The sequence below is a fragment of the Prosopis cineraria genome, unplaced genomic scaffold (assembly GCF_029017545.1).
Source record: "Prosopis cineraria cultivar Desert tree isolate PC_DT_omini unplaced genomic scaffold, ASM2901754v1 PC1330, whole genome shotgun sequence".
Taxonomy (NCBI): domain Eukaryota; kingdom Viridiplantae; phylum Streptophyta; class Magnoliopsida; order Fabales; family Fabaceae; genus Prosopis; species Prosopis cineraria.
The window spans coordinates 21,052-33,310 of NW_026556655.1; the positions used below are offsets into that span (position 1 = coordinate 21,052).

General features: G+C 32.8%; 2 protein-coding genes across 5 annotated transcripts; both read right to left on the bottom strand.

Moving 5' to 3' along the window:
* Positions 1–114: 114 nt before the first annotated feature.
* Positions 115–8,124, bottom strand: LOC129299857 (ALA-interacting subunit 3-like). 3 transcript variants are annotated; one of them, XM_054938331.1, is made up of 8 exons: positions 7,893–8,124; positions 6,662–6,720; positions 6,477–6,551; positions 6,269–6,385; positions 6,068–6,138; positions 1,347–1,644; positions 930–1,219; positions 115–451 (listed from the first exon to the last, which is right to left on the bottom strand). In XM_054938331.1, the coding sequence occupies exons 1-8, from the start codon at positions 7,972–7,974 to the stop codon at positions 388–390; spliced, it is 1,056 nt and encodes a 351-aa protein (XP_054794306.1). In that variant the 5' UTR covers positions 7,975–8,124; the 3' UTR covers positions 115–387. The 3 variants fall into 3 exon arrangements, with proteins under 3 accessions (XP_054794306.1, XP_054794307.1, XP_054794308.1); XM_054938332.1 differs by lacking the exon at positions 6,477–6,551; XM_054938333.1 differs by lacking the exons at positions 6,477–6,551; positions 6,662–6,720 and having other exon boundaries at positions 7,893–8,102.
* Positions 8,125–9,956: 1,832 nt separating this feature from the next.
* Positions 9,957–12,160, bottom strand: LOC129299858 (sucrose synthase 6-like). Of its 2 annotated transcripts, XM_054938334.1 has the most exons (8): positions 12,156–12,160; positions 11,896–12,062; positions 11,425–11,649; positions 10,741–11,307; positions 10,507–10,645; positions 10,320–10,399; positions 10,141–10,164; positions 9,957–10,053 (listed from the first exon to the last, which is right to left on the bottom strand). In XM_054938334.1, the coding sequence occupies exons 2-8, from the start codon at positions 11,964–11,966 to the stop codon at positions 10,038–10,040; spliced, it is 1,122 nt and encodes a 373-aa protein (XP_054794309.1). In that variant the 5' UTR covers positions 11,967–12,062; positions 12,156–12,160; the 3' UTR covers positions 9,957–10,037. The 2 variants fall into 2 exon arrangements, with proteins under 2 accessions (XP_054794309.1, XP_054794310.1); XM_054938335.1 differs by lacking the exon at positions 10,141–10,164 and having other exon boundaries at positions 9,995–10,053.
* Between the last annotated feature and the right edge of the window lie 99 nt (positions 12,161–12,259).

Sequence of the window (12,259 nt, forward strand, 5' to 3'; positions counted from 1 at the left end):
CCTTCTTTATTTAAAATAGATGACTTACATATGGATCAATCGAGCATAGAAATGTGGGAGTGTCAAATTCTTCCCACACAAGTTGGATGTCATATTTCACATGGCTTGATTGTTATTTGAGAAGAGTATTACATAATTAATTATCTTTTTATCTAAACGGAACGACTTAAGACCTCCTCCAAACTACTCAGGAAGGTCACCTCCAAAAATGAGCAGTCCAACTCCATATATTTCACAAATATTTTAAAATATGTCAATGAAGAGAATTATGAAGTTTTATACTTCACCGAAAACAGACCTTCTGTGAATCAAGAACTTGCACACACCCATATATATATATATATATATATAAGAATATAGAACTTTGTGAAGATGAAAATATTCAAATTATCTCACATGTTCTTTATCTGCATTTTTGTTCCAAGTCAAGTAAGATGGATCCCCAAGAGGCCTGCATATATGCAAAAGGCAAATGTAATGTCAACTTGCAAGAATTAACAGAGAAAAACCCATGACATTTGAGACATAATATGTTTTTCTTATCTGACTAACCAGTACTTTAACTATGATAAGGACATGCACAAAATTTTAGATCGAATATGAGAAAAAGAAAAGTTAAAATGTTAGACGAAAAATTTGAAAATGTGCAAGGATTGTGCAAAACTTTCATGTTTAGCACACTTATCATTAAGAGCTTAAATTGTTTCAAAGCCCTTTTGGCATGGGAAATGGAAGCAATAAAGATCAAATTTTCAAATCCTGTAGGTTTTCAGGTGAAAATTTGGAGCCAAGGAAGCAATTATGATGCCAGATTTGTTATCAGTATAGTCCACTCTACAATGTGCACAAAATCAAAATTTCTCGGCCTGTAAAAAGAAAAACACAAAAACAGAAACAGTAGATGAAGGATGAGCATAGTATTTCCTCACCTTGGCTTCATCACATGCATAATTATGAACACTAACTCAAACACCAAGGACAGTCCACCAATGGCAAGACATGCCATCCCCACAAAATCATTTCTCCCACCAATCCAAGTTGTTGTAGAAAGAACCAGATTCTTTTTTCCACCAAAACTGTACGTATTATAGTTGTTCTCAATAACTATGTCTAACTCATCATTAACTTCAAGGTTAGCCTCAATCCTCCCGTATAGTTTTCTGAAAGAAGACAATGGTGCTGTTCGCATCCAAACAATGAGATCCTCTTGTTCGCTCAGCTGATGCATGCCAAGAAAATCACTATTAATAAAATTTAAAAACAACTTAGAAAATTATCTTGCAAAACTCAAGAGAATAATGAAAATCACAATAATCATGTACTGCCATTAAAATATATGTACTTACAGGTATGCTCTCATTGAGTTTCGCTCCACCAATCAAGCTTCCCTGCTGAAAGTTCTTTGGATATACATCAGAACCAAATCTTGTGGTCTTGTCACTCTTCCATGCTATATTCTGTTTGTTGATCAGTAAAGTCTTGTTGTTTGCTGAAAGGCTGAATGTGTCATTGAACAAACTCCATGCAATGAGGCCACAGGGAACAATTGGTTTTCCATCATGATTCAGTTCAGGTTCACAAGAGGACGATCCCTTCTCATCTGCCTTACTCCGTAGTTGTTTGTCATCTCTACTTTTAACAAATCTGTGAATATCATGCAGACAGAAAAGCATTTTGTTATTCGGAGTCCCCTAATTTCAGAAAGATAGATTAAAAAGGGAAAATATGAGGGGGAAAGGAAAAAAAAATCTCAGCAGATCACAACATCCAAAAATTGATCATTAATAAATTGTACTACGTTTTGCCAACGAATAGCTGAAAATTCTTTCTGTAAGTCCCATTTATTTGCCAACCTTTAGAAAATTAAAAATTTGATGAAATCATCATAACGGAACTAATCATCAATATCCACACGCAAGCAGGCGTGTGTTTGTTGAGCTATGATTAAAGGGATATTATGTGACCGAAAACACGACACTTGCCTCACCTCTGCCACTCTCAATGAAAGTTGCATTTTACATCTAACAAAGTTGATGGTTTAAATCAAAGGTCTAGTTAGAGAGATAAATAGGGGTAGAAGCAAGGCAGGCCCCTGTTAAGGGTCTATGACTTAACTTACTTCAAGCCTAACTTAACGTATTTATTAAATAGGTCTAGGTCTAGGCTAGGTTCAAGCCTTTGATTAGGCCTATTTTACGAGCTTAACAAGCAGGCCTATTTACACGCACACATATTATTATGTAATACATTACACACAAAATAATTTCACTATTTGATTTTTAATCAATCTAATTTTTTAATTTCTAGTTATGTTTTTAATCAAATTGGACTTAAATTGTGTCACACCCCAAAAATTAAGTGTGACCGGCACGGAATATGGGCACAAAACTCATATCCCTTAAGCCGTGATTTGAGAAATTCTGAAATTAATATGTTAAACACCTAATAGAGTAGTTAGAAATTATTACAATATTAAATTAAATATTTAATTTTAAAAGAAATGTAAGGATCCTACCTGTAGTCTATGTGGAGCATCTAAGGCTAGACACCAACGTGGGTATGAAGTTCAATTTTTTTTTTATCAATTTGGGATTTGACAAAAATAATTCTTCAGCTTCAATTCAGCAATAACACTCCTCAGTGGATATCTCGAGTCACGAATTCAACTATACCATCTGAGACCAAAATATCTTTTCCAGTGAATAACGTCCCAATAATAAATAATAGAACATAAATAAAGTAAAAAGTTTGAAATAGTTATGTAAGTTAAATAGACAAAATTTTCGTAAAAATTTTATAAACTTCATAATAAAATGGCTCTATAAATTTTAAATAAAATCTCAAATCATTGAACTATTATAGAAAATGATAATATTACTTGATTTCAGGAAAGCACATAAATGGAATAAATATTTATAAACAAATTACTAAATAAAAACCAATAGAATATGGAATCATCAAACCATTGGATTCATAAATATAGGGACTTATCAGAACAATTAACAAACGTGGATACACAATCCACGAGGGTAACTAACCAAACGCGACTTATGCCACGAAAACAAACGTGAACACACAGTCCACGAGGGTAAGTAATCAAACATGGCCGAAGCCATGAAACAAACGTGGACACACAGTTCACGAGGGTCATGCTAACCAAACGCGGCCTGAAGCCACGAAACAAACGTGAGTACGATGCTCACGAATAGCCATCCCTCCGTTCCACGTGCGTTGGCCATCGCACGGGGCTAGCACCTCCTATACAACACCCTGCTAGCTAGGTGTACCATGGCGCGCCAAGGGCTAACAGAATTGCCGTTAGCAACCAGTGTTCTATATAAAGTCCCTTTTTAAAATCATTTCAAACATGCGAGAAAATCATCACTTTCAAGATCCAGTTCTCATTCTCAAAATCAAACTCGCATGAATACTTTTAAGCATTAAAACTTGCCAGAATCAAATTTCATATCCAATGCTCATGCTTGCATTAAAAAAAACTTTCAACTTCGAACTCGCATGAATCGTTTTTCCGTAACAATTCAATATTTGATAAAATAAAAATCTCATAATCAAAGTTCAAACTTAATTTAATTGATCAAATAACATTTCAAATTTGATAAAGCTAATTTCTCAAAATAAAGCAAAATTAATCAACAAATATCCAATAATTGCATTAATGCTATTAAAATGATTTCCAAAACAACGTAATATTCCAGTAAAAGAAATTTTGATTAAAAAAAATCAGTTGGGACGCTATCCACTTACCTGTAGAATCTTCAAAACTCAAAATTCATTTCTTACAACTCCAATCAAGCTACCCTCCTTACAGTTACCCTATAAAGTGTAATAAGATTTTAATAAACTTTACTTTTGAATTAACAAATCTCTTTAAAAGGGAATCCATTCAACAAAACAAAATAAAAATAAAAATAACTTTGAAATTTTTAGCAATAAAATTTATACATAAAAGTTTTTCCTTAGACTTTTTATCAAGCATCTAATGTACGACATTCTAAACCATTGAATAAGCATATAACCTTTAATTCTCTTGACTAACCATTTTCAAACATCCCAAGTATGTCTTCCAAATTGATAATATACCTTGTACACTCTTCAACCTTATTATTCTCAATAATTCCAGAGCTTAGATAATATCTTAATAATGCTTTAGCCTTAACAACCTATTTACTTGAGATAACATCTTCTCTTCGGTATATTGTTTCCAACCATAGAATTAAAATTTTCTAACCTATCATATTTTATCCAACACTTTATTAATAACCATTCTATCCCCAAGAATTTAAAGTCACATATAAATTCATAATAATTAAATTTCTTTAATTTGTAACCAACAAGTTAAATTCATGGATCAATAACAATCAAACTAAATGTATATAACACAATAACTAATCAAATTTTATAAATCTGAGATATTCAAGCAAAACTCTCCTAGAGGCATTTTATCAAACACTTATCATCCATTAATTCTCAGATTAACACCAAACCTCTTCCCCTTATATCTCATTTCCTACCAATCACAAAATTGATATTGAATTCAATCAGCCAACCCAATTTCAATTCTTTAACCAATAATAATAATAATAATAATAATAATAATTGGAATATCAGTCAAAAATCATGTTCTTAAACTCAAGCTTAATTTGATTATCCTTCTAACATGCATAACGGCTGCAATTTAAGGGAAGACAATAAAAACCCATTTTCAGCCACATCACACAATTGCACGCACAAAATAGAAGAAAGATGCATCTTGACTTACCACCAATGCAGTAAAGAAATGAAGAGAAGAAGTTGAACCTCCCTAACTCACGTGTGATCACGACAGAGCAGAACAAAAGAAGGTTCTAGTCAAGCAAAAATGGAGAAAGTAGGATGCAGAACGAAGGAGAGAGAAGAAGATCTTGGAACATCCACACAAACAGCACAGACGGGAGGCGATCCCATGGCAGTGCATTAACAGAGGAGAAGAAAGATTCAGGCATCACCGTCGCATGAAGAGAAGACCAGTGGATGAACAGAGGAGCAGACAAATTTGCGAGTTCGGCCTCGACAGTGGCAGATTCACGGTGATCTGAACACAGCAGCAGCTAAGGAGGAATAAGATGCAAAGACTAAGCACACTTCACCAACAGTGATCAGAAATCGGCAGCAACCAGAGACAGGGGAAACCAAAAGCAGTGCCGTTTCACGGCAGATCCTCAACGGAGAAGAAACAAGCAAGCTCAGCGACGGTTAGGGAAGAATTAAAGGACAACGGCGAGGAGGAGATGAGTAGAGAATGAACAAAAATGACTCTCGGTGGTTCTGGAGTTTTCGAAAACGCCGAAGGAGAAGGGAAAATGAATAAGGCGGTGCGTGTTTCCTGACCGGAAGAGAATATAAATCTGACTTTTATGAAATTGCAAAAATTACAAAAGAGGGCCCAAAGTTTCTCCTAATAACATAAAGGACATGGACATTTTGGTAATTTTTTTTTAAAATCTTAAACTAAGTGAAATTAATCTATTTTAAAATAATTTTAAATATTAGACCTTTAAGTAAGCTATTGGCATAAATTTCACTAACTCACCCCTCTCTATCTGCCATAATATTAATTTAAATAAAGTATAAATTAGGATGATTTTTTTTTTTTTAACTTAAGGTCATTACAAATTGATTTTAATATTAATATTGTTACTTTATTGCTATATTATATAGTACTTGATATATATTGTAGACTTTAATAATCCTAAAGCATGTTTGAGGTGATTAAAACTAATATGTAAGCCTATTTAAAAGGTTTATTTTAAGTAGGCTTTTAAATAGATTTTCAAGTAAAATCAAACTTTAGGTAGGCTCAAATTTGAGTCTTGAAGAAAGCCTTATACAGGCTTTAGGCGAAGCTCAGGCCTCTTACCTACCACACGGCCTTAGGCCTATTTGGCCAAAACCTACTTTGGCCTAGTTTATTTTCACCTTTAGGATAAATAAAGAAACAAGGCGACCTCAAATGCACATGAGCACTAAAAGAAGCCAAAACACGATTCTAGCAGTGTATTACACTTACCTTCGATGATTCTGGTAGAAATTGTCAAGCTGATAATAGACATATACTGGAGCTTTCATTTTTTTTGTGACCTGTGAATTATCTAATAAAATTAGTCCATCAGAAACCAGAATCTTGAGTTACAGGTTGCAGCTTAGGTTCTGTTAATGAACAGTGAAAATAAAAATATTATGCTAGAAATGATACAGGAAAGACACTAACAATCCATTTCCTGATGCAAGTCTTCTTTGTTTCAGTGCTTTGAACAAAGGCTACTGCATCACCGCTATATTTATGAGGAATGCATTCCTGATCATATCTGTAGCTTATTTCCACCACCTGGATCAGAAATTCTCGATCAAATGAATTGTCAGTTGCAGCACACAAATTCCATTTGACACCAGGTGAAAAAATAATCACAATATATTACACGCTCTGATGCGAATAATGAGGCAAGACCAAGTGGAATGAAGATGACTGCAATAACTGTAAATTGTATAATGACCTGTAAAGTGAAGATGAATCACTAATCCACTATTATAGCAAAAGAAGGCTGAGAAAGTTGCTCACAACGATTTAGTGGTGAAATTAGAGAAGTTAATTTGCAAGCCATACCCATGACGGTGTTAAAATTGGTTGCCATGCAGGAAGTTCTTGCTGTGAAAATTTAGAATCTACGATAAGGCAAACAAAATCAGGGGAAATATTATGCAGATAAAAGCTTAATGACACATAGACACAAAAGACAATAAGCTGTTAGTAAGAAAACAACTGCAAGACTTAAATGATTATATGAAACACTCAGTTTGTCTTGAATTTGGTGGAAAATATTAGGAATAAGCCATGTTGTTTTGTCTAAAAAAGACATGGTCACATGGGTAAATTAAAATTACAATGATCACCATAACAACGAAGATTAGAAAACATAAGAGGAGACATCTTTCTTAAAGATGACAGATATGAAACTAGCCCCGTAAGCATGCCTACCTATGCACAGAGAGTCATACATTTATTGGGTAGTGTTAATTGAGATTATTGTAAAGTTACCAAATTAATTTTGACTTCACAGAACATTGTAATGGGTGAAAATTTCTTCAATAACCTGAATTAATCTAACAATAAGAACATCCTGAATCAATATCAATCAATATAAAATCATATTATTCGTAAGTTATGAGTGGTACAGTTCTCCTCAGACTCCATGCAATACATGGGAAGACGAGTCTAGATTTTTATAATATATTTCAATAACCTGGTTACAATGTTCTGAAAGTAATATCCACTCTAAATGTACCCAACACTGTCAAGAAGACTCTAGAACGAAATGCCTGATTGTTTGGCCGCAGCATTGGAAGTAATCCCATGAAGTTTATTTTTATTAGGGGATATTATATAACCCCGATAACCTATGGCCTCTTACAATTTTGGGATACGAACTTCAGAACACAAATTTATCCTCTAAATTAACATAAAACAGGAAAATGCTGCATATCATCAGTTAAAACTAACAAATAAAAGGTTAAGTGGTTACCATGTTAAATTTACATCTTACACGTTCACGTAGTGTACCAAAAATTGACCCTATAGTCCAGACATTACGCGATTTTTCGACGTTAGGTCTGATTGATATGTAACATTGATAAAGTGTCACGTCTTTGTATCAAAATTATATATATATTTATATATATATATATATATATATATATATAAGTGAATGTATCATATGTAATATGTCAATAGAGGTTGCAGTAATGAACATAATATGAAGATCATCAGAAATCGAGACAGAATCGCGCGCGCGTGCACATGAGGGGAAAGAAATAAATTGAGCTGAGGAATAACTCACATTTAGGTTTTTTGGGATTCTTGGAAGAGGGAGCAGAGGGTCCAACATTTGCAACGGCAGAGGTTGATGATGAGGTAGTCATAAAGATACCGAAGAATTCCTCTGCTTGGAGGAAGAAGGAGCGTCACCTCAATGATAGGATCGGAAAAAGATGTTGCAGAGTTTGAGATTTTCTTGCAAAATATGGATGAACAACAAATTCAAACCTTCAAATTTGGTTCCTCCCTCTGTATTGTTTCTCAAAACTGTTATATTTCTTGTTATGGAGGATCACCATAACTACACAAGGCAGTTACTATTGGTATTATTATTGGTATTATTATTTGGCTGCTAACAAATGCGGATGGAAATAGGCTGGGACTTATACCCTAGTCTATTTCAGATTCAATCCAACTTATTTGTTAAATAAGCAAGCTCAGGTTAAATTTAAGTATTTAATTAAGCTTTTTTAGTTTAATTTTAATATATTAAGTTTAGTTTTTTTTAAAATCTAACCTACGAGTCTAATAGTCTGACTTGTTTACACACACACACACATATATATATTTATTATGTAATATGTCACAAATCAGTTTTATCATTTAATTTTCAATCAATCTATTATTTTTTATTTCTAGTTATGTTTTCAATTAGACAAAACTTATATATTAATTTAATGTTATTATTTTATTATTGTGTTGTAATTTGTAAGTCATTTTAATTATTATATAGTTATAGTAATAGTCAAGTTATATAATTATATTAATAGTCCTAAATATATTTGAAATATTTAAAATTAAAATGTGAGTTTATTTAAAAGACTTACTTTTAAGTAGATTTTTAAATATACTTTTAGACCAAGCCAAGCTTTAGATAGGCTTAGGCCTAAATCATGAGAAAAGCCTTATATATGTTTTAAGTCAGGCTCAAATTGTTAATTTATCATACAGGCTCATGCTTATTTGGCTAAAATCTAACTCTACCTAGCCTATTTTTACCCTTAGTGACAAGGAATTCTCTTTCTTTATTTTTTATTTTTGTAAAAATATAATGTTTTTAAGAGAGAATGAAATTTTTAGTCCTTCAAGTTTATCATAATTTTTAATTTTAATTTGACTCCTTAAATTTAACTTTTTATCATTTTGATTCCTTAAGTTTGCCTTAATTATCAATTAATCTGTATCCGTATTATTTAAAGAAGAGGTAAACATGTTAAAACCTACTAATATTGATAACAAAATATTAATAGTAATCATGTAGATTAATGAAAAAAAAATATAATTTTTTAGATGGAAAAAATACTCAAATTTTTTTTGTTATAAGAAGGAATAAAAACACTATGTAAATGACTAAATTGATGGAAATTAAATTAATTTGAAGGTTAATGTATTCTCACTCAACTATTTTTTTTTTTATATAATACACTCCCTCAATTCAAAAATATAAAGTATTTTTAATCGAATTTTAACTTCCAATAAAATAGTTACTTATCTTTAAATTAACCCTATTCTTTTATATTTACTCCTATTTAATAGGATGTTTCACCCTAAAATAAATATAAAATAATTTATTTAATAGAGACACTTTTAAAAAAAAGATAATAATTATATCTTGAAAGACTAAAAATACTTAATATTTTTTAACATCATATCCCACAAAAAATACTTTACATTTTTTAATAATGAAGGGAGTAGTTACTATCAAGGAATCATGCTACATTTTCATATTCCTATTCCAAACTATATAAAAATTCCAATTTGTCCTGACTCGACCATTCGTATGGTCTACTGTTTGACTTTATTTTTTTAACCCAAAAATAAAAGTATTTGGTAAGATCAAGTAATTTAAAATTTAAGCATGGCGATTAATTTATATTCAAGTATTGTTTCGTTTTTTCCATTAAAAAAAAAAGAGTATTGTTTGGATTTAGTTTAGCACTATGTGCATTGGAGTGATGATAATAATTATTGCTCTGTTCGAATTTCAAATGCATCTTATTGATAACATTAAACCCCCTTTGCCAATATCTCAATAATTACAGGGCTTGTTTGTTTTAATGATTGAAAAAATGAAAAAAGACATGTAACCATTATTCCATGACTACTATGTATCCATCCAGTGCAACAATCTGCATCAATCGATTTCTCTGCTTTATTCCTGTGACCTTCAAGCTCCCAGTAACCTGCAAATTAAAAGAACAGAGAATTGCTTCAGTGAAGTATCATTCACACCTTATAATCATGAGCTGAAACAATATAGTTAGCCTAACCTTGACAATGTGGATTGTACACGTCTGGTGCAGCCAAAGAAAGAAATAGGGGGGAAAAAAGGAAGATTTTAGATTGGATCAATAAAAAGCTTTGTTTTAGAAAATGTTTCATGCTAATAAAATCAAAAAATGTAATGAACTTAAGTTGGTGAAAAGATTATCATTATGATATGACATGCCTTGAGCCCTGCTGTTTAACAGTCTGCTGCTTGGAAACTGGTCTTTGAGGTTCATCACTTGGAAAAGGTACAGTCTTCACCTGTGACATTGACATATAAGAAAATTTCTCAGAATCTCATCGCCAGATTACATGGAAACATTAGTGTGTATGTTTTGGGTTCTTTAATGTCAACTATATTGTCATACCAAATTCTTGAACAAAAGGTTATAAAACATATGGATGTATTTTTGTTTTGCTTCTTTTTGCTCCTTATTCACTGTCCTCCAGAAAGTGTACAAGCTTCCCATGTTCAGTAGCCTGTTTGCATAAATCTCCCAGGTGTAGCTACAAAACAAGCCATTTATAAAACTATAAGACTTTATTTGTTGCAGAATGCTGATACAATATAAAAGGGAACTATCTTGAAAGATGCTTTTTACCATTCATTTATGCGCCTCAATCCAGCAGATGAAATCTTGCTCCAGTTTGTTGAATCCTCTTTGCAAGTCTCAAAGAAATCAGCAATTTTGTTGCTAGATTCGTCACCATGTAAGGGATTGATATGGAATCCGGAGATTCCATCAACAATAATTTCAGCTGGACCTCCTTGATTTGTAGCAAATGTGGGCAAGCCACAGTTCATTGCTTCAATGACAGTAAGTCCAAATGCTTCATATAAAGCAGGCTGCACAAAAGCTCCTTTGGTGTCAGCGATGCATCGGTAGAGTTCAGCATTGCGATATCTGTTCGTCTGTGCAGCAATCCATCTGAATTGACCCTTTAGCTGGTACTTATCAATTAAAGCATGCATCTTTTTTATTTCTGCTATTTCCTCCCTGTCTTTGGATTTTGAAGGGTCAAAGAAGCCTCCAACTACGACGAGGTTTACCAAGTTTCTCAATCTCTTATTCTTCCCAAACCACTCAACCAAACCAGATAAGTTCTTCACAACATCAAGCCTTGCCATTGAGAAGATGATGGGTTTTCTCCTGTCTGATAAAGATCCACTGCTTCCACAACAATTCCACAGGTTAACATTGATCATTTTGAGGGGAAAAATGATTCAGCAATTCATATATGAATTTAAATGTAAATGCAGAGTAGCAAGCAACAATATCACTTACATGTGCTCATTGTTATCCACTTTACTGTAAAGTAGCTCTTCAATGGCAGGGTGAAATTGATTGAGTCTTTTGTTTTTCTCCGTAAAAGGGAAATAGACAGACTGGTCAGCCCCAGGTGCAGCTATGTTGAATTTCGGATCAAATACGTTTATTCCTGAAACAACTCTACAGAGCCCTGGAAGTGTAAATGCAGCATGGCTTTCGTACTGTCCAGGTCTATCTTTGCTGCAAATAAGAAACTTAATAAATTAGTATATCTAAGTCCACTTCTTGAACCAAGAAACAAGGACACTAATATTTGAATACTAGCAAGCTTTAAGTATACATGTGTAATTTTAGTATCACTTTTCATGCTTCGTGCAAATGTCTGAACAAGTGCCCAACACAAGCATAACTCATTTTTCATATTTTCTTGTCCAAAATCTTGAGTATTTAAGATTTTTTTTTTTTTTTCATATATGATGAGCTTACCTTCCAGCAATTTCCTGGTATGTACTGGTGATGATGAAATCTGCTGCATTCATTGCAATTGTATCAGCCATGAACTGGCATGAGAAATGATATTTGGGGTCAAGGTCCTTCCACTTGACATCTGAATCTTCATACTTGGTCTTTTCTAATGCGTGAGCTACAGTTCCCTGGTTCCAAAATACCCGGAGAGTTAGTCTCTTCTTTTGGTAACAATGAAAATTAGGGCAAGAATTTTAAACTGAGAAGAAAGAGATGTTAACCAGAGTTATCCAAGTTTGTTAGCCATAAGAGATGCAACCAAATTCCCATCAGTGTAATTTCCAATAACAAGATCTGGTTTCCTTCGAGGTGGTCTAGAATCTTT